A 22,972-nucleotide genomic window follows, 5' to 3' on the forward strand; every position below is an offset into this window, starting at 1 on the left:
AAGAATTGGTGACTATGGCGAATCAGTGAAATGCTTTGAGTATTTTCCTTTAAGTTCCTGTCGCTTATCACTCTTTATTCTGAAATTCTTTTAAATTGAAGTATTGCTGTAGACATTCTGTTACATGTAGCAATATGTCACTTGTGTTATCTGTGTGAGTGCTATTCTAGCCTCTTGCAGATCCTTGATTTTTAATTACTCCACCATAAGTCATCAGCTGCCAAGGCCCTAAGCTCTGGGATTTGTCCCTGAACTCCTGCAATTCACCTTGCTTCTTAAAGATATTCCTTTTAAATCTACCTCTCTGATCAAGCTTTTAACTATCTTCCCAAATATCTCCAGTGAGGCTCAGTATCAGGATATATTTGATAACGCTTCTGTGAAAACCCTTGTGATATGTTGCTTTATTAGAGACAGTATATGGGAATGAATTGTTGGGTGTAACATTCACATATCCCCTTGTTATTTGAACAGGCTATTTGCAAACATATACCCCACCAATCCTCCAAAGGTGTGTTGAGAAAATACCTGGCAAGACATGTCCAGATATAAGTTGGTATAAGTTTCGTAACAAATGAACTTGCAGAACAACATTATTATTATTATTATAGTATAGAAACATAATGTAAAATAATGAAAACGTCACACCTCTATGCTAATAAGTCATGCTTTATGAAACAAAATAATCTTTATCTCCTTCAGCATCTCCTAAATTTCTGAGTCTGGCCAGAGTTCTTAGCTAAACCTTTTCTGTCAAAGGAAGCCCAACTTTATGTTGTGATTTTTGCTGATCCTGACTGACTGCCTTTGGTCTTAATCATCTGATATTCAGAGCCAGGCTAGAAGACCTCAGTGCCCAGAAAAATTAGCAGACAGATTAGAACATTGCTTATTGTTATAGATCTATGGCAGAATGTTACCAAAGCTTAAATAAAAATGAGAGAAACTCAGCAGCTCTGACAGCATCTTCAGGGAGAGAAACAGACTTAACATTTTGAGTCCAATAAGACTTTTCTCGAGTCCTTTAGTTGGTAAAGACGAGTTAGAGGGTTGTAATGACCAAGCCCGGTATTACAAGTGCTAACATTGGATAGTTTTCCCTTATTAGGCTTATAATTTGAAGGCCATCTCGAAGCTTGCGAACCTCTTCAATCACGATGCGTTGGAAGTGCAACAGAGTGCGACAGCAGCAATGCGCAACCTGATCTATAACAACACCATGAACAAACAGGAGCTGGTCAAGCAGAATGGAATCCCCAAGATGATGCAGGCAATCAAAAGCATTGATGAAGAACTGAAGGCCAACATCACCGGTAAGTTTAATTCCACCCTTTTATAAGTTAGTTCGGTCCTTGAGCCTGTGAGTGATGGTATGGTAACTTGTTGAGTATACTGCAACAAAGACCAAAGTACAAATTTGTATTTCCATCTAAACCCATCACGGGTCTGAACGAACCTACCTGGAAGGACATTAAATTTATTTGGGTATTTTACTCTTTACCCATCTTCAGATGTCATTAGATAGCAATGGTGAACCAATCCAAGGATTGAAAATAGCTTTATTAAAAAAAACCCTCATATTTCATGTGTTTTTTTTTCTGGCTGTGAGCTAGAGCCATTAATCAAAATTGCATTCACATTAATTAAGTAGTAATTAAATTTGCATGTTACCTCATGGTCCTGCTGTGCCAATTTGCAAACCTGTAAGCCAGCCTAATTTATTGCGGTTTATGGTGTAATGTACCTTTTTTTTGACTTCAGGAATATAAACTGGGAATGCTGAAAATGACAAGATAACCTCTTCTGAGTGCTTTCCTTTTAAACCTTGTATTTTATATGGATAAATTGTGCGCTTTATTTCGTTTACAGTTCTGCGTGTCAGAACCCGTCATCCCCTAGTCTGTAATGTGTAACCACACCATAATAAGCACTCCTCCCCCACCGCTCCCCACCAACTCCCAGCACCGCCATCATCTCCAATCTGTTGCTGTCCCTGCTGACATTCACTGTAAGTTCATCTTCAACAACTACTTCTGAAGAAGATTCATATGCAGACTTGAAATATTAATTTTCTTTCTCCACTGATGCTGCCAGACCTGCTGAGTTTCTCCAGCATCCTCTGTTTGTTTCAGACTTCCAGCACCTGCAGTTCTTTGTTTTTATTCAACAATTGTGGGTGGCACGGTGGCACAGTGGTTAGCACTGCTGCCTCACAGCGCTAGAGACCCGGGTTCAATTCCCGCCTCAGGCGACTGACTGTGTGGAGTTTGCACGTTCTCCCCGTGTCTGCGTGGGTTTCCTCCGGGTGCTCCGGTTTCCTCCCACAGTCCAAAGATGTGCAGGTCAGATGAATTGGCCATGCTAAATTGTCCGTAGTGTTAGGTAAGGGGTAAATGTAGGGGTATGGGTGGGTTGCGCTTCGGCGGGGCGGTGTGGACTTGTTGGGCCGAAGGGCCTGTTTCCACACTGTAAGTAATCTAAACTACATTCCAGACTATAACAGTACTGCATCAGTGTTCCTTACTTAACATGTAAATACACTTTTCCACCTTCCAATCTCTTCCCTAATCACTAACTATAGCCCCACAAGTCTGTAACTCAACCCCCCCTTGTTTGTGTCTATAACTCCACCCCCACCAAACGCCTCTTAGCCAGTAAGTACTTACCATCAATCCCTCTACTCTCCCACAGTCCAAAAATATGCAGGTTAGGTGAATTGGCCATGCTAAATTGCCTGTAGTGTTAGGTGAAGGGGTAAATATAGGGCAATGGGTCTGGGTGTGTTGCGCTTCGGAGGGTTGGTGTGGACTTGTTGGGCCGTAGGGCCTGTTTCCACACTGTAAGTAATCTAATCTAATCTAATTGTAACTGCAATTGCCCATCTACTCCAGCCTTTTACCCAAACCACAATTAGTGACCTCGAGTCTAACTATACCTCTGCCAAATACTCATCTCTCTAGTTTGTATTCTTACAGTCTCCCCTTCTTTACAGCTAGTTAAATCTCTACTTACTTCTGTGATGTGTAACTTTCCTTTCGTTATTTCCCTTTCTAACCTTCATCATTCTGTGATTTTCCTTTTTCTCTCGTCTTCCTTCTTTCTTTTATCTTTTTTTCTGTCTCTCTCTCTCTCTCTCTTTCTCTCTCTCTCTCTCTCTCTCTCTCTCTCTCTCTGTGTCTCCGTGTCTCTCCCCCCTCCCCCTCGCTGTCTCTCCCCCCTCCCCCTCGCTGTCTCTCCCCCCTTCCCCTCGCTGTCTCTCCCCCCCCTCCCCCTCGCTGTCTCTCCCCCCTCCCCCTCGCTGTCTCTCCCCCCTCCCCCTCGCTGTCTCTCCCCCCTCCCCCTCGCTGTCTCTCCTCCCTCCCTCTCGCTGTCTCTATCTGTATCTGTATCTCTGTCTCTGTGTTTCTGTCTCTCTCTCTCTCTCTCTCTGTGTCTCTGTATATATCCCTGTGTGTGTATGTGTCTCTCTCTGTCTCTGTGTCTCTCTCTGTCTCTCTGTATATATCCCTCTGTGTGTGTGTATGTCTGTCTTTGTCTCAGTCTCTCTCTCTCTCTCTCTCTCTATCTCTTTCTGTCTCTGTGTGTCTGTCTCCTTGTGTGTGTGTGTGTGTGTGTCTCTCTCTCTGTCTCTCTCTCTGTCTCTGTCTCTGTCTCTGTCTCTGTCTCTGTCTCTGTCTCTGTCTCTGTCTCTCTCTCTGTCTCTGTCTCTGTCTCTCTCTCTGTCTCTCTCTCTCTCTCTCTCTCTCTCTCTCTCTTTCTGTAATGTGACCGTAACCACCTTAATTGTTAATTGTGGTGATAGTAACAGCAGTGTTCAGTATCATACTGTTAGAAGTGTACCTTTTGCCAACAATGGATTAAATTTCTTCAAAGCTAAAACAACACTGCTCTGTGTGCATGACAAATATCCTGAGTTCAGCAATTATGCCTTGGGCTGGAGTTGTACTGGATAAGCTCTGAACTTTCACTGGCATTGCTTCTTGAAGCAGTGCCCTGATGCCTGACTGCTTCATTGAGGGTTCTTGTAGTCTGGTGAGGGGTACTGCTGCTTCTGCTCGAAGGCGTGTTAGCACAAAAGTGGCAGCCTCCCCCTGTCCATTTGTTCTGTGGGTGATCTTTTGGACTGGCTGAGAAGGCAGGTTCAAAGAAAACAGATGGACACAGCTAAGATTCCTGCTACAAAGTGCTGCAGTCACAACACGGCAATGCTTTCTGAAGGTCATGTGGAGTGTTAGCAAGATAACCGACCAAACGCTGGATGGATTTGGCTTCAGACCAGTTAATGCAGTCATACCTTGGAGTTTTCTGGTGTGTAAAATACCAGAGAGAATGTATTGCTGGGGGTTGGAGCGAATGAAAAGAATCCAGGATTGCTTAACGTTCAAGAGGAATGTTAAAAGAACCAAATATGTAATTTGAGGAAGCTTCTGTCTGAGTGATGATGTCAAGCGAAAGAACAGTCCAAAAAATAACCTCCTTATTGATACCAGAGTTTGCAGACTTACCAAGCTGACGGAATGTGAGCATCCTCACCATGCTCTAATTTCAAACATCACTCTCTGTCAGAGCCGCTACTAAACGGACAACTTGAGTCTGGTCGGAGCTGGTTTCAGCTGGGCCTGAATTTAGTGTGTTACACTTGACCACTGCATTTCACATGAGATGTGAGAACCTTTGAGGAGATCATAGCAGCAATGGAGAAACCTGGGTGCAGAGCTTGCCAAACTCTGCTCAGCGTGTCGCTAATCCTGAGCCGTCAGAGACCTCCACAAAGGTGGTCAATCTGGAATGGCAACAGAAGGAGAATAAGGTTCTGCCCTTACTTGCAGAGGTGATGTGTGCCTTTTGAAAAGAGAGAGAGAGCAAGATATTGGAGACTTCCATATCAAACATGAGAAGCCTCAGGCCTATACTCTGATGCTCAGTTCCTATGGAAAGAGTGAGTCACCACAGACCAGACAGAAAACAGAGGCCACGTTTGCCTTGATCCACCCTGCGCAGGGTAGAGACGACCCTCCCTGTGGCTGTTCAGTGGCTCACTGAAATGCTGTCCAGCTTCTCGCTGGCATGGGATTGTCGGTGAGGCCTTGAGAGGGAAGGTGGTGAAAGGGCATATGGAGTGGGCATGCTGCTAAAAGGCCCTCCCATCCTGCACTTCCAATCTTCTCAGGAGATCCCTATCCTCTGGAAACCTATGCTGTATGGAGTGATGCGCGTCTCTGATCCTGAATCACACCTACAGTAACTTTGCACCAACGTGGATTCTGTTTTATTGTAGCTCTCCATGAGCAATGCGGCTTCTTACAGGTGTCAAGAGCCATGTGCTTGGACAATAACCCTTGACTTTAAGAGACTGACTCTACTAGGAGTTGCAAAGACCCTTCCTGTGGTCACAATCCAACTGAAGATGGAAGGAGATTCTTTTGTCTTGACAAAGTCTGCTGGTTGATCAGAGGTCACTTGGATTATCATGTGTTCAATCTATGACTCTGAACGTGATGGGAATTCAACCATTCCAAGCCCTGTCTGCTCTGTCTGGCCTTGACATTAACAGTTACCTTAGAGAGATACTTGTGCAAAGCAGATTGAAATCTGACAGCTAGCAATCCCTTCAGATGAAAATCACGACTGTTGCGATCTTGGCAGCCAATGGCAAGATGTGTCCTCTGGGTGCAGTGGGATAGAGACCTAGTTCCAAAAGAACCCAAATGTTGCCCATGATCTTCCCTGAAACACTCAGACATTGCTCGTCCATTATCTTGAGAAAGCTGATTCCTATCCACCCCTCCCCCACCCACCCCAATATAAAAGCCGAATATGTTGATCCTGGCAATCTGAAATCAAATGGGAGATGCTGGAGAGCTCAGCGTTATGTAGAGAGAGATACTGAGTTAACATTTTTGAGTTCGATATGATCTCTTCAGAACCTGACTCTGTATATTGATTGGTTGATTGATTGATTAATTGTGACGTGTATCGAAGTACAGTGAAAAACCTTGTTTACAAGCAGTACAGGCAGACCATAGTAAGCAAGGATTTGCAAACCAAAAAATCTTAAACTGAGGCATACAGGTGTGCACTCAACGTGATCCACATTAGCACGGTCAGCATTATTTGAGGCTAGAGAATCCATTCATCAGTCTAATAATGGCTGGAAGAGTATGTGTGTGCGTGTGTGTGTGTGTGTGTGTGTGTGTGTTCGTTCGTTCGTTCAGGCTTCATTATCTTCCACCTGATGGAAGAGGTTATAGGAGAGCATTACTGGGGAGCAATGGGTCTTTGATGATGATGGCAGCCTTTCTGCGGTAGTGAGTCATGTAAGTGGACTGCATGGACATTGGCTTCCATGATGGTCTGGGCTGTGCACACCACCTTCTGTAGTTTCTTTCAGTCCTAGGCAGAGCAGTTTCCATACCAGGCCAGGATGCACCCAGGCAGTGTGTTTTCTATGGTGCACCTGAAGAAGTTGGTGAGGGTCCTTATGGACATACCAATCTTCCTCAGCTTCCTGAGGAGGAAGACGCTGTTCCTATCTCGCTGCCTAACTTGCTGAGCTTCTCCAACAATTTTGCTTTGTGACCTCCAGTTCAGGGTCTCCCTCCCCTTGAGTTGGAGTTGTTTCCAGCCTTTTTGCAGTGCGGAGTAGTATGTTTCTGAATCTCTTGCTCTGCATCGGAGCTTCAATGGAGTGCTACATAGTTCCCGTGATGAAATGAAGACCGATAATTGGAACGTACATGTCAGTCTTAGTGACATCCAATGTAACAATCATAACGTCCAAAGTATTGAAAGCTCTAAACATGTTCTCTGAGTAACAGCCTGTCAAATAGGTAGCGGTGGCTCAGTGGTTAACACTGCTACCTCACAGTGCCAAGGACTCAGGTTCAATTCCAGCCTCGGACAGGTGTCTGTGTGGAGTTTGCACATTTTTTCCTGTGTCTGCGTGGGATTGCTCCGGTTTCCTCCCACAGTCCAAAGATGTGCAGGTTAGGTGAATTGGCCATGCTAAATTGCCCATAGTGCCCATGGATGTGTTGGTTAGGTTCATTAGTCAGGGGAAATGTAGGGGAATGGGTCTGGGTAGATTACTCTTCAGAGGGTCAGTGTGGACTTGTTGGGCTGAAGGGCCTGTTTCCACACAGTAAGGATTCTAGATACAAGGAACATTGCAGAATTGGTCTTTAACCTCCTTCCAGCCTGACTTTGGTAGAGCAATGTCTTCCCACTCTGCTCTCATGGTCCACCCCCCACAAATCCTGGCATGTTTCGCACAGTTTGTGAAACCCATAAGCTGTGTTTAAAGTCTGAATTGACTGCATCTTAGAATAATTGAATTAGAGATCTTGCAGATTCACTAGGGCTTCCTGTGCATTTCTGAACATGCCCAACCAAGGCCAGAAGTCAGCAGGACTAAGTCAGACTTTTGACACGTTGGCCCTCCTTTTTGACAGATAAAACTCTGCCTGTTTTTGTATCCCAAATCCTGACTCAAATATACCTGAGTGACCTATCGTATAGTTGTTATTAATATAGATCTGATAAAATGTCTAGACTGGAATTGAACCATGCCCAGAGCAGACAGGAACCATCTATACCGGTGAGGTTCAGAAATACTGAATGTGGTCAGGAATTTGTTTATTGTAATTTAAGATTGACCTCATGCGGGCCCGACAGGAACAACCAAAGGGCTGGATATGGCCCGCGGGCCGTAAAATGCCCAGGTCTGCTCTAAACCTTTCCTATTCATGTACCCATCCAGATGCCTTTTAAATGTTGTAATTGTACCAGCCTCCTCCACTTCCTCTGGCAGCTCATTCCATACATGTTCATGTGTGAAAAAGTTGCCCCTTAGGTCACTTTTAAATCTTCCCCCTCTCACCCTAAACCTATGCCCTTTAGTTCTGCACTCCCCCACCCCAGGGAAATGACCTTGTTTATTTATCCTATCCATGCCCCTCGTAATTTTGTAAACCTCTATAAGGTCACCCCTCAGCCTTCGACGCTCCAGGGAAAACAGCCCCAGCCTATTCAGCCTTTCCCTATAGCTCAAATCCTTCCGTAAAATTGCTCATTGAGGATATATTAGTAGACTTTGAACACAACACTGAAACTACATTCATCTCCTTCGTCCCTGGGTGGGGTGTCACAAAGAAAGGCGAATTTGATTTTAATCTCCTCGTCGGTTTAATGCCAGGTGAGTCACCAATAATCTTAGGCTGCATCTGAAAGAGAGAAATGCTTGATTGTGTGGATGGTTCGTGCCTCATTGTGAGATATAATTTATAAGGCTTTGAAACTGGAAGGGAGAAACCAGGTTGAGCAGAAAAATGAGTCAGCGTTGAGGTTTGGAGATTAAGAGCTCCATCTAAGTTTAAGAGTGATTTTGTTTTGAGAAAATCTGCTGTAGTTTCCCTTTTCTGGTTTATGTAACTGAATTTACATTACTGCTTTGTCATCACAATTCTGCATAAACGCATCCTTCTCAGGTTGTCTCTGGTTAACAGTTATATCAGCTCTTCTTTTGATTCTCCCACCATATGTTACCTCGAGCTTTCAAGTAGCACCTCTGCTGCTGAGCAGCTAATTCTACAGATCAGAGATCCAAGTTTAACACTTTCAATCTATTGGACTTGGTGCCACCCTGCAAGCTTCTTGCCTACTGAGACATCATAGTAACCTGTGGACCTTGCTGTAATTGTATGAATGGTATTAGGGGTTTGCATTATCAATCCAATATAATGGGGGAGGTGACAGCTTAGTGGTATTATCACTGGACTGTTAATCCAGAGACTCCGGTAATGTTCTGGGAAGCTGAGTTCAAATCCCACTACGGCAGATGGTGGAATTTGAATTCTATGAATATCTGCAATTAGGAATCTAGTGATGACCATGAATCAATTGTCAGGAAAAGCCCATTTGATTCACTAATATCCTTTAGGGAAGGAAACTGCCATTTATCTGGTCTGGCCTATATGTGACTCCAAATCCACAGCAATTAACAATTAGGGATGAGCAGGAAATGCTGCCCTAATTCCCACAAATTAATAAAAATGCAACCAAAATGGCATAGCATTGGATTTACATGAGGGAGTGTTCATACTCCATTTTTCCTCTCCCCCAACCTTCATTTATTAATCTGTTGTCAGTTGGCCACTAAGAACTAGAGCTGGAAATGTGTTGCTGGAAAAGCGCAGCAGGTCAGGCAGCATCCAGGAAACAGGAGAATCGACATTTCGGGCATAAGCCCTTCTTCAGGAATGAGGAAAGTGTGTCCAGCAGGCTAAGATAAAAGGTAGGGAGGAGGGACTTGGGGGAGGGGCGTCGGAAATGTGATAGGTGGAAAGAGGTCAAGGTGAGGGTGATAGGTCAGACTGGGGTGGGGGCTGGAGAGGTCGGGAAGAAGATCTCAGGTTAGGAAGGCGGTGCTGAATTTGATGGATTTGACTGAGACAGGGTGGGGGGAGGGGAAATGAGGAAACTGGTGAAATCCGAGTTCATCCCTTGTGGTTGGAGGGTTCCTAGCCGGAAGATGAGGCGTTCTTCCTCCAACCGTCGTTTTGTTGTGGTCTGACGATGGAGGAGTCCAAAGACCTGCATATCCTTGGTGGAGTGGGAGGGGGAATTGAAATGTTGAGCTACAGGGTGGTTGGGTTGGTTGGTCCGGTGTCCCAGAGGTGTTCTCTGAAACGCTCCGCAAGTAGCCGGCCTGTCTCCCCAATATAGAGGATGCAATAGATGATATGTGTGGAGGTGCAGGTGAATCTGTGGCGGATATGGAAGTTTCCTTTGGGGCCTTGGAGGGAGGTGAGGGGGGAGGTGTGGGCGCAAGTCTTGCACCTCCTGCGGTTGCAGGGGAAGGTGCCGGGAGTGGAGGTTGGGTTGGTGGGGGGTGTGGATCTGACGAGGGAGTCACTGAGGGAGTGGTCTTTACGGAATGCTGATAGGGGAGGGGAGGGAAATATATCCTTGGTGGTGGGGTCCGTTTGGAGGTAGCGGAAATGACGGCGGATGATGCGCTGTACATGGAGATTGGTGGGGTGGTAGGTGAGGACCAGTGGGGTTCTGTCCTGGTGGCGGTTGGATAGGCGGTGTTCAAGGGCGGAGGAGCGGGAAGTGGAAGAATTGCGGTAGAGGGCATCGTCGACCACGTCGGGGGGGAAATTGCGGTCCTTGAAGAAGGAGGCCATCTGGGTTGTGCGTTTTTGGAACTGGTCCTCCCGGGAGCAGATGTGGCGGAGTCGAAGGAATTGGGAGAATGGGATAGCGTTTTTACAGGGGGCAGGATGGGAGGAGTTGTAGTCCAGGTAGCTGTGGGAGTCGGTCGGTTTGTAGTAGATGTCCGTGTTGATTCGGTCGCCTGAGATAGAAATAGAAAGGTCGAGGAAGGGGAGGGAGGAATCTGAGACTGTCCAGGTGAATTTGAGGTCGGGGTGGAAGGTGTTGGTGAAGTGGATGAACTGTTCAACTTCCTCGTGGGAGCACGAGGTGGCGCCGATACAGTCATCGATGTAGCGGAGGAAAAGGTGGGGGGTGGGGCCAGTGTAGTTGCGGAAGATGGATTGTTCCACATATCCTACGAAGAGGCAGGCATAGCTGGGGCCCATGCGGGTGCCCATGGCTACTCCTTTCATTTGGAGGAAGTGGGAGGATTGGAAAGAGAAGTTGTTCAGGGTGAGGAACTCTGAACAACTCTGAACACCCTGAACAACTTCTCTTTCCAATCCTCCCACTTCCTCCAAACGAAAGGAGTAGCCATGGGCACCCGCATGGGCCCCAGCTATGCCTGCCTCTTCGTAGGATATGTGGAACAATCCATCTTCCGCAACTACACTGGCCCCACCCCCCACCTTTTCCTCCGCTACATCGATGACTGTATCGGCGCCGCCTCGTGCTCCCACGAGGAAGTTGAACAGTTCATCCACTTCACCAACACCTTCCACCCCGACCTCAAAGTCACCTGGACAGTCTCAGATTCCTCCCTCCCCTTCCTCGACCTTTCTATTTCTATCTCAGGCGACTGAATCAACACGGACATCTACTACAAACCGACCGACTCACACAGCTACCTGGACTACACCTCCTCCCATCCTGCCCCCTGTAAAAACGCCATCCCATTCTCCCAATTCCTTCGACTCCGCCGCATCTGCTCCCAGGAGGACCAGTTCCAAAAACGCACAACCCAGATGGCCTCCTTCTTCAAGGACCGCAATTTCCCCCCCGACGTGGTCGACGATGCCCTCCACCGCAATTCTTCCACTTCCCGCTCCTCCACCCTTGAACCCCGCCCCTCCAACCGCCACCAGGACAGAACCCCACTGGTCCTCACCTACCACCCCACCAATCTCCATGTACAGCGCATCATCCGCCGTCATTTCCGCCACCTCCAAACGGACCCACCACCAAGGATATATTTCCCTCCCCTCCCCTATCAGCATTCTGTAAAGACCACTTCCTCTGTGACTCCCTCGTCAGATCCACACCCCCCACCAACCCAACCTCCACTCCCGGCACCTTCCCCTGCAACCGCAGGAGGTGCAAGACTTGCGCCCGCACCTCCCCCCTCACCTCCCTCCAAGGCCCCAAAGGAAACTTCCATATCCGCCATAGATTCACCTGCACCTCCACACATATCATCTATTTCATCCTCTGCACCCGATGTGGCCTCCTCTATATTGGGGAGACAGGCCGGCTACTTGCGGAGCGTTTCAGAGAACACCTCTGGGACACCCGGACCAACCAACCCAATCACCCTGTAGCTCAACATTTCAATTCCCCCTCCCACTCCACCAAGGATATGCAGGTCTTTGGACTCCTCCATCGTCAGACCACAACAAAACGACGGTTGGAGGAAGAACGCCTCATCTTCCGGCTAGGAACCCTCCAACCACAAGGGATGAACTCGGATTTCACCAGTTTCCTCATTTCCCCTCCCCCCACCCTGTCTCAGTCAAATCCATCAAATTCAGCACCACCTTCCTAACCTGAGATCTTCTTCCCGACCTCTCCGCCCCCACCCCAGTCTGACCTATCACCCTCACCTTGACCTCCTTCTACCTATCACATTTCCGATGCCCCTCCCCCAAGTCCCTCCTCCCTACCTTTTATCTTAGCCTGCTGGACAAACTTTCCTCATTCCTGAAGAAGGGCTTACGCCCGAAATGTCGATTCTCCTGTTCCCTGGATGCTGCCTGACCTGCTGCGCTTTTCTAGCAACACATTTCCAGCTCTGATCTCCAGAATCTGCAGACCTCCCTTTCTCCACTAAGAACTAGATTTTCATGTCAGAGGTAGGGATTAAAGCATTGTAGGCTCGTCCAGTCTTCAGGAGCCCATCACAAGGTTGTTGGGAAGTGGGATCTCCTTAGGAGAAGAAACCACTTTTGTCAGGGGCAGGTCTGTTGTCTCGGATGGTAGACTTGAGGTGGGACGATCCTGCTAAAGAGCCAAGTTCAGCTGCCATTCTCCTTTGGTTCTCTGAAGGGATTGTGAAAATTCGATCACAATAGATACCCACCCAAAATTTGACCCTTTGCTGGAGTTGCCTCCATACCTCTAATCCCTCCTATTCTGACTCCCCTTGATCTTAACCTCCCTCCAAATGGCACAATAAAGTTCTGAAAATCCTCTGCTTTATTTCGTAGAAATCATAGAATCCAAACAATGTGGAAACAGGCCATTTGGCCCAACTGGCCCACACCGACCCTCTGAAGAGCATTTCACTCTGACCCCATCTTTGCCCTGTATTTCCCATGGCTAACCCACCTAGCCTGTACATCCCTCAAACACTACGGGCAATTTAGCACGGCCAATTCACCTAACCTGCACATCTTTGGACCGGGTCAAAGAGCTGGAAAAGCACAGCCAGTCAGACAGCATCTGAAGAGCAGGAGAGTCAACGTTAGCTTCTCCTGGTCTTTGGACCCACCCAGACACCACCAGCCATGTGGCTGCTCCAGCAGTCCGCTGTGTCTGGGCAGTTCCAGAGGCTGGGAGAAGCTAACATCAACTCTCCTGCTGCTCAGATGCTGCCTGACCTGCTGTGCTTTTCCAGCACCACACTCTTCGACTTTGATCTCCAGCATCTGCAGTCCTCGCTTTCTCCATCTTTGGACTGTGAGAGGAAACCAGAGCACCCGGAGGAAACCTCTACAAACACACACAGACATTTGCCCGAGGCCGGAATTGAATCCGTGTCCCTGCTGCTGTGAGGCAGTAGTGTGAGCCACTGTGCTGCCCTTTGTCTGGCAGTATCCTGGCCTTCTCACCATATATTAGTCTGTTCCCTACCGCTTCTCAATCATAGTGGTTCCTGACGCCTGGCTGCCCTTGTGAAAATCCTAAAGGTCTGAGGCTTCGCCTTTTAATAGGGGCACGTGGACCTTCTGCACCCTCATATTTCCTGCACCCTCCCAAAATGGCCACTGGCGATAACTGAGGCAAGGAATTTGTCCACACCAGTTGACAATCAGTTTTTGGGCACTGCCACCTCTATTTGATTCATTTCAGGATTCATGTATTCTTAGGAATGGATACATGTGCAATTTTATTATACAATTTGACATCTTTTAGTACTTAGAATCCCTACAGTGTGGAAACAGGCTCTTCAGCCCCACAAGTCCTCACTGTCCCTCTGAAGAGTAACCACCCAGACCCTTTGCCCTCCCTATAATTCTGTATTTACCCCTGACTAATACATCTCACCTTCACATCCCTATGGGCAATTTGGCATGGGCAATTTGGCATAGCCAATCTACAGTCAACTGCACATCCCTAGACACTATAGTCAATCTGGAGGAGAAAGTGAGGATTGTAGATGCTGGAGATCAGAGTCGAAGAGTGTGGTGCTGGAAAAGCACAGCTGGTCAGGCAGCATCCGAGCAGCAGGAGAGTCAACCCCATCAGGAATGAACTCATTCCTGATGAAGAGCCCATGCTTGAAACATCGACCCTCCTGCCCCCCCCACCCCGGAAGCTGGCCAACCGGCTGCGCCCCTCCAACACTACAGTCCTTGACTACAGCCAATCCACGCTGTCCTACACATCTTTGGACTGTGGGAGGAAACCGGAGCACAGGGACGAAACCCACGCAGACACTGGGAGAATGTACAAACTTCACACAGTCAGTCGCCCGAGGGTGGAATCAAACCCAGGTCCCTGGTGCTGTGAGACAGCAGTGCTTGATTCAATATATTTTCTAACTGTCAAGGCAGCTGTTTTATTACAAGTGTTTCTCAGTATACCACTTACTCTCCAGTGTGTGCTTTAATTGTTTTAATTAAATCCATACATTGCCAGAAATAAAATGTCAGTTCACAGTAGGTTTGGATTTTTCTGAGAAATCTACTGGAAATATAGGATTAGTGCCAATTAAAAACATAAACTGTAACACGAAGATAATTCATAATTTGTACATACCCATATTGACTACTCAATCATGGTTTGATATTTTGTTCTCCCATTTTATATTTTCCATTTCAAAAAGCTGTTGGTAGAGGCAAACATTTTGATGTGGAAGTACGGATGCTAGGATAAGTTCAAATATAAAAATGTCCTTTGGCGCTGACATGAAGAGGTTACCTCCTGTGACCTTCAAAATGTAACTTTTTCTCGATGCACCATCTAGGACTCGTGGATTAGACTGCATTTATTGAGTATATTTAAGATGGAGATAGATAGGTTCTTGATTGTAAAGGGAATAAAGGGTTACGGGGAGAGAGTGGGAGAATGGGGTTGAGAACCTTATCAGCCACGATTGAATGGTGGGGCAGACTCGTTCGGCTGAATGGCCTACTTTCTGCTCCTATGTCTTATTAAACGCGTTTCTGACTCTGATGTTATCTTGAAGTGAAATGTTAAATTTGTTCCTCTCTGCAAATACTGACTGATCTGCTGAGTATTTTCAGCATTTTAACATTTCTGTTTCAGACTCCCAGCACCTGCAGTGTTTTCCTTCTTTATAGTCACTTGCTCAAATGGTACATTCCTTCTGGTTGTTCCATGAGGAAGTGAACGGAGATAATACATATCTTCTAATCAACCAGCTTAGAGATGTTTATACACACCTTTGCAGCAGGCAGGTCTTGACTAGAAACAGTTGTGTTCTATTTTGCCTTTAAACCTCTTACTCAGAGTTGTTCAGGACAAATCCTGTGTTGTTTTATAATGCTCATACATTACTGTGTCATTTTAAAAAAAAAGGTAATCTCAATGTCATAATATGAGCAAGGTGTGGTTCACATACTGGTTTCTAAAGCATCAAAGGGTGTGTGTGACTCAATAACTCCTGTGCTGTTTTAAATATGTAGTTTAATGTGGAGTTACTGCTGCTAGGATCCACCACACAGCATGAATAGGACCAACTCATAGAAGCACAGCAGGAAGGGGTACTACGCTATTAGTGCAGTGTTTCACAAGAATCTTTACAAGGGACTTGTGTTAATAAACCTAGTTATATTAGTGTGGTTTGTTTTGAAGGGAGCTGGGTTAAACACAAGGCTACCATTTGATATTAATTTGAATATGAACTGGTCATCTGATGCCTCTTTTAACATTTCTCTGTCACATTGTGTTTATAGATTTCAGATATGAATGTCAACATTAATAATTCACAATTCATGAACAGATACCAATGCTGTGTGTCTACTTTTGTCATTTGTGTAATGCTTACATATAGTTGCATTTGCTACAATGATCAATCTGGGGGTAGAATAGTACTTCAGTTATTTGATGGGTTGAGGTATAAGTTGAGTTGCCGCAACAGTGCCGGGTATCCCCAGAGAGACAGATAGTGTCTATCAGTCCAGTGGAGGCCTTCTGGAACCAGTGGACACCAGAGAGGACTGGAATGCGTTAACAATCCTGTCAATGTCAACTTATTCAATTCCTTTGACCTTTTCGGGTTGTTTTGTATTATAGATACAAAAATGCCTGCTTAACCTGATACAGGTACGACAAAAGAATTATGACTAGGATTTGAAGCCCATGTGGCTCACTCCGTAGAACATCAGACTTCTAATCTGAGATTACATGTCTCAAATCAAGGTTCAGAGACTGCTTGTAAAATTTGAGTCCACAATTCTTTTATTTCCTGTGATTGTTTGAAATTCCTGAGCAACTCGTACGGTGGCTCAGTGGTTAGCATTGCTGCCTCACACCAGGGTCCCAGGTTCGGTTCCAGACTCAGGTGACTCTCTGTGTGGAGTTTGCACATTCTCCCAGTGTCTCCGTGGGTTTCCTCCCACAGTTCAAAGATGTGGGGGTCAGGTGAATTGGCCATGCTAAGTTGCCCATACTGCTAGGTGCATTAGTCAGAGGGAAATGGGTCTGGGTGGGTTCCTCTTTGGAGGGTCGGTGTGGACTGGTTGGGCCGAAGGGCCTATTTCTACACTGTAGGGAATCTAATCTAACTCGTGCTGACCTGTACAGAACGTTTTGTTTTTTTGCAACAAAAGTATGAGCTGACTTGTCTAATAGACAACTGAAGTTCCGCCTCTAAAACACAGAACAAAAATGCTCATTAAAAATAGAATCCCTAAGTGTGGAAGCAGGCCATTCAGTCCATCAAGTCTGCACTGACCTTCCGAAGAACATCCCAACCTGGCCCACCCCCCTACCCTAAGCCTATAACCCTGCAGGATTTAGACTATGGGAGGAAAGTGGAGCACCCAGAGGAAACCCACGCAGACACTGGAAGATTGTGCAGACTCCGCACAGCCCTGGGGTGGTCCATGGTGTTGTCAGGCAGCAATGCTAACCACGGGACAACCTTCCCATAAAATTCTTAAAAAGTTCTTCCATTGTAACTCCTCTACTTAGTATCTATTGATTCATATCCTTACCTTAGGAAGGCTATTTCACTTACCTTAATTTACCCATCTCTGCAGTATCCTGTTAGACTATCCCATTGTTAACTAACCAATGCAGTGTGTTTACCTCCTTTACCTGACATCCAAACCCTTTGTAGAAGGAATCTCTGGATGTCAAACATATTCTGTCAGGCCAAGTTGGAATGTTTGGAGAATGATCAGAAAACTGGAAAGCTGTTTGATTGGGCACAAGTTAAGCGGATGTTATGAGTCTTGGCATTATTGTAGATAATGATGAGGCTAGTTGTGACTTCAGGGTGGCACACAGGGGATTGTCAAACGTGAAAGTGGAACTCAATGTAGGGGGTATGAACAGAGGCACTTTGTGAGGACTAATGCATTGAACTCTGCTTTCGTCTCTGTTTAGGAATCCTGTGGAATTTGTCTTCCAATGAGAATCTGAAGAACACTCTTGCCCACGATACATTAGAGAGAATCACTGAAGAGATCCTTGCCCCATCCTCGGGCTGGAGTAGTAGTGTGAATGTCAAGCCATTAGCTTCAGAGGATGAGGTCTTCTACAATGCCACTGGCTACATTCGGTACTGCTTCACCTTTTGCATTTCTGCCTGAATATTTTGTGTAATCTTGTTACAACTTTCACTGCTGGCATAAGTCGTTTTTATGTGTAAATCAATCACTTAAATTTGAACACTTTTATATCACTGCAAGTGAAGTCAGAAACAGTTAACGTTTCAGAAGAGGAGTCATTACCAGACTTGAAATGTTAACTCTTTGACTCTCCAAAGATGCTGCCAGACCACCTGAGTTTCTACAGCACTTTGAAAAATAAACTGAATGAGTTAGAAGCATTGCCAATGCAGAATTTAAATCCCACTGTCCTTCCTGCAATTGAGGTTAGAGTCTTTCTGACAACTTGTTGAAGAACCGAAGCCAAGTTGCATGGATCAGGAGGACATGTACCTTTAGTAATGGATAAGATGGGGTCAACGTGCCACGGGCAGCATTGTTGCCTCATAGCGCCAGGGACCCTGGTTTGATTCCACTGTCAGTTGATTGTGAAGAGTTTGCGCATTCTGCCTGTGTCTGTGTGGGTTTCCTCCAGGTGTTCCAGTTTCCTCCCACAGTTGAAAGATATGCAGGTTAGGTGGATTGGCTATGCTAAATCCCATAGTGTCCAGGGATGTGAAGTCGAGAGTTGGTATGGACTTGATGGGCTGAATGGCCTGCTCCCACATTATAAGGATTCGATGAACTTGGATTGATTTAACATTACAATACAATCAATGGATGAACTTAAACAGCTTAAGATGAACAGTCCTGTACTACAAACTATTACGGGAATTCCATTGAGAACAACTATGGAGAAATAAAAATGATAACTTCACTGCCAAGCTACCATTTTGCAAAAAATACTTCTGTATTATAATAAGAACAATGAGCTACTGAGTTCTTTTTTAAAATAAAAATATTACACGATGTGGATCTGGATGAGTACTGTGGCACTAATGGCCTTCCCAAGGACTAGTTCAGCCGATGCACTTTTTTCAATATTGTTTCTCTCCCATTATTTACTTCAATGTGAACGATGCTCTTATTGTTCATCTCCTATTTTGTACAGAAATCTGAGCTCAGGAAAAGAAGAAACACGTCAGAAAATGCGGGAATGTAAAGGTTTAGTGGACTCTCTGGTCTACTACATCCAGCAATCTCTGGATCATAATGCAGCCAGCAAGGTAAGGATCTTCTTGATTGCAATTAGGCAAGAATACAATAAACAGAAGCAGTAGCTATCTTTAGGATGCATCCAATTGGGGCCAAACTTAAGTCCCCTTTTCTAGTGAATTCAAACCCGCTTCACTTGTCTACTGTTCATGCTTGTGGTTGAGAAATTGAGAGTAACAATATAAATGAAACCATCCCCATGAGAGAGTTTCCCAGAGAATGGAAGGATGAAGACTTTCTCAAATTTCAAGGCTGGCCATCAATCCCAATCTGCTCACAATTTATATGGAGTGGGAGAGCCCTGGGGAGAGGTGTCCGCACTCGCTCCAATCGGCCACTTAATGATTGGATTCTGCCCACTTTCTGAGCAGATGCCTAGCAGATTGTCCTACTTGAGCCTCAGGCAAGGAGGTGGTGAGGCACCTCTCAGAAAGGTCACTTTTCCCCCTTTAGACACCTCCCAAGGTCTGACCCTTGCAGGTCCTTTACCGCCTGGACAGCAAGACCCACTTTGAGGCTCATTACCTGCCAACCCACTTGGCTGATCCAGGCCATTAGTCCCAGTGTTCCCCAATATTCCTATTGCTGGCCAGTCAGATAATGTTTCCTGAGGCAGGGCTTCCATGTGTGAGGTGGGGAAGTCCAGTCTCCAGCCAATTAATACTATTCGGTGGGGATGAAGTGCAGCTACTGCCATTACTATTGAACAAACTGCATATGTCTGGTTTGCTGTTTCAGCACTTCCATTCCACCTTTCCCTGTGTTTTGTGGAACTGCTGTGTATTGTAGTTGTCAGACATTTACTGGATGTACATTTTGTACTTGCTGGAGCTATTTGTGGTATTTCTTCTTTCCAGTGTGACTACTCAGTGTTCAAGTGGGCTTTGTGTGTTATTAGCAATCAGGTCTGAAGGAGCTGCCTGCTTTGAATGATTAGCCAGTTGAAACATTATCCCATTGCTCAGTCTACGGTATTAATCAGTAACTACATCCCTGTTGATGAGTAACTAGGTTTAAAAAACTGAGAGGCATGTTTTTTTTTCAGAAATACAGAGATCTACAAATCTGAACTGAAGAAGCGTAGTTTTTGTTTAACTTGTAATCTCTAGCCCAGCTGGAGAACCGGTGGATTGTTAGGGTGTGAGTTTGTAGCAAGAAAAGATTGTTTTAAAAATTCCCAAATCAAAGAATTTATTAAATTGCCATCTGTAAAACATTGTGTACCTATAAAGTTCCAATTTATTGAAAAACAAACTGTATTCTTTGACCTTGGATAATGAATGCTGTGTTGATCACGTAATTGAAAATGACAGGCTTTTCTGAGAAAGCTGTGCTTCCCATAGTTCCTACTGAAACTAGTTTCTCCCCAGTCAAGTACTGAGGCACTGTTAAAAATGATCAGGAATAATACAATTGGGGAATCTTGCCTTAAATAAAACAGTACAGCACAGGAACTGACCCCTCCATAACTGGGCTGCCATCTGCCTGCCCTTGATCCATATGCCTCTATTCTCTGCCTGTTCACATGTCTGTCCAAATGCCTTTAAACTTTGCCCATGTTTCTGCTTTTGCCACATCCTCCTGGCAGTGCATTCCAGGCATCTACCACTGGCTTTGTAAAAACAAAGCTTTCCTCTCATATCTCTTTTTAGACTTTTATTCCTCTCACCAGTTAACCCTATTTCCGCCCTGGGAAAGAGACTCTGACTATCTACCTTATCCATGCCTCTGAGGTATTTTTAGTTTTTGAAAACATGCATACAAGTTTCATTCCTTCAAATTGCAACATTAGTATTTAACACAGAAGAGTACAGCACAGCGCAGGCCCTTGGGCCCTCGATGATGTGCCAACCATTTATCCTACTCTAAGATCTAACTAACCTACGTACTCTTCATTTTGCTATCATCCGTGTTTCTATCCAAGAGTTGTTTAACTGTCCCGAATGTCTCTGACTCTACTATCACCATTGGCAGTGCATTCCACACACCCACCACTTTCTGTGTAAAAGAACCGACCTCTGACCTCTCCCCTAAACCTTCCTCCAATCAGCTTAAAATTATGCCCCCTCGTGATAGTCATTGCCGCCCTGGGGAAAAGTCTCTGGCTATCCACTCTATCTATGCCTCTCGCCATCTTGTACATCTCTATAAAGTCACCTCTCATCCTCCTTCGCTAACATTGCCCTGAATTGCACTGATACCCATATTGTAAGTCATAGAATTTATTAGGAGTTTTTAGGAAGACAGTATCATCTTTTAGAGAAGGATTATACAAGTGAGCGTTTACCCTATACACTAGCCCATGCACATGACGAGAAATAGGAATACAGCACATCATCCTATACAGATCGAGTTTTAGATTAGCTTGGAGAGAGACACGATTGGATTCAATCTATTTTATCTGTTGATGATCCAATTCATTAGAAACTAAGTTTGATTGGGAGTCCAGCTGCTTGATGTGTGTATGTAGTTGGGGGTCTGAAGACATTAGTAGTAGTCACTATCCTTTCCCTGGGTGAAATCTCTCGGCTGAATTTCTTGCTGTCACTCAGTAAGCATGATGATGACCAGGGTCTTGTCTCATTCTGAGAGAGGCACCTGGTGGGGTTACAGACTGAGGTTTTTCAGTTCTCTCTGGAAGACAGTGATTGTCTTCAGACAGGGAGCTAATAATATTATGAAAGACCTTTCCCTCTGTTTGTAAACATAGATAACTAGTTGAGGAGCTGAGAAAGAACAGATGTTAACTATACAACAGGCAGCATTGTTTCCAGCTCTTCATGGTAAGTTGCATTTGTCATTTAAGCAAATATTTGAAAGCTGTATCACTATATAGACATAAATCCGATTTGACTTAATATTTCTGCCGTTCCTCCTCTATCTCAACAGAGTGTAGAGAATTCAGCCTGCGTCCTGCGCAACTTGTCCTACCGGCTGTACGAAGAAATACCATCCTTTTATCAGAACCGATTGGAGGGCCCTGGCAGGAATGACAGAAATGTGAAGAAAGATGATGTTGTGGGATGTTTCACTCCTCAGAGTCGGAAGGTTAAAGAGGTGAGGGAATTGCATTTCCTATATCGTAGAGGTGAACAGACATTGTCTGGTGTACACAGTCTTTCACTAAAATATAATTCAATACTCTCTCCTTCAGAACTATTTGCTTCCCACAAGACTTGATGGTGGCAGAGAGGTTGGAGTGGGCAGGGGTATTATTCACAATTTATTTTCAGTTGCTGCACAGTACACAAAATACTAACAAGTTTATCAAAAGCCATTTTTGTTTCACTTAGCACACAAGAGGAACCTGGATTCATCTGACTATATTAGCAGGAGGCTGTCATACATTTGATGCCTCCATATTTTTATTTGTATAATGGTGAGCAGAGAGTTCCCCCACCCACACCAAGAGTAACTTCTGCTAAGTTTTACTGTTATGGTTTTTAAAACAAAAAAAAAACGAGCTAAGTGTTAGACTGAAACATGCCCAAGTTACTCATAAACGATGTAATCTTGTTTTCTTAGATCAATACAGATTCAACAATATTTTCAGAAGTTACAAAAGATCCCAAAGGAATGGAGTGGCTATGGAATCCCGCTATTGTCCGAGTCTACAGCGGGCTCCTGGACAAGAGTGAGGCCAATCAGCAAACCGCTGAAGCTGCCTTGGGGGCACTACAAAATATTACAGCAGGGGACTTCAGGGTAAGTTGCATCCATGGCGTTCCCATTTAGCAGCAAACCATTTGTTCTTTGATGGTGTGGCCATCATTTATTGGACTGTTGCTAATGATGTGGTCGTCTTGAACCGCTGCAGTCCATGTAATGTCGTGCTAATATGTAGGGCCTTTCAGTTTTCTGACTTAGAACCATATTGGCTCTCCTTCATTGTCACTGTCAGAACGAGGAAGGACTTGGAGAAGAACATGCAGCCAGTGATGTTCTCACGCATCTCTAGCTTTGTTCTACCACTAAGTGGTAGAAGCCAGTGGTTCAGAAGGTGTTGTCAAAGCAGCCATTAGTGAGTTGCTCCAATGCATTTTGTAAATGGTAGATACTCTTGTTGCTATGCACTGGCGAAAGTAGTGAACATTTAAGGTGGTGGATGGATTGATAAAGTAGGTTGAATTTATCCTGCCTGAGCTACTTGAATGTTTTGGAGCTGCACTCGCCCAAAGTGGATAGTATTCCACCACATAGTGGTGACTAGTACTTTGTAAATGGTGGAACAGGCTGCGAAGACTCAGCAGGAGAGATCCTTACTTCAGAATTTACCTCTGATCTTCTCTTGTAGCCATGTATTTGATTGACAGTCAACCACTTCATGATACCATGTGGAGTGAATTGAATTTGGCTCAAGGGTGGGACTTGAGGTGCAGGGGAATTCAGAAGGAGGCTGAGGTAGATGTCCATCTCTATGC

The 22,972-nt window shown here is 45.2% G+C and overlaps 1 protein-coding gene across 1 annotated transcript in view; it reads left to right on the forward strand.

Annotated features, from left to right (window-relative positions):
* Nucleotides 1-22,972, forward strand: part of LOC122557944 (plakophilin-3-like) — a 56,533-nt gene that overhangs the window by 10,903 nt on the left and 22,658 nt on the right. Inside the window, exons 5-9 of the mRNA XM_043706192.2 lie at nt 1,109-1,313; nt 17,233-17,407; nt 18,448-18,562; nt 21,441-21,608; nt 22,077-22,256. Of these exons, the coding sequence (XP_043562127.1) occupies nt 1,109-1,313; nt 17,233-17,407; nt 18,448-18,562; nt 21,441-21,608; nt 22,077-22,256 (843 nt within the window). The remainder of the gene's footprint in view (nt 1-1,108; nt 1,314-17,232; nt 17,408-18,447; nt 18,563-21,440; nt 21,609-22,076; nt 22,257-22,972) is intronic.

The sequence above is a fragment of the Chiloscyllium plagiosum genome, unplaced genomic scaffold (assembly GCF_037043375.1).
Source record: "Chiloscyllium plagiosum isolate Xiang-an unplaced genomic scaffold, Cpla_swu_hap1 HiC_scaffold_18, whole genome shotgun sequence".
NCBI classification, from domain to species: Eukaryota; Metazoa; Chordata; class Chondrichthyes; order Orectolobiformes; family Hemiscylliidae; genus Chiloscyllium; species Chiloscyllium plagiosum.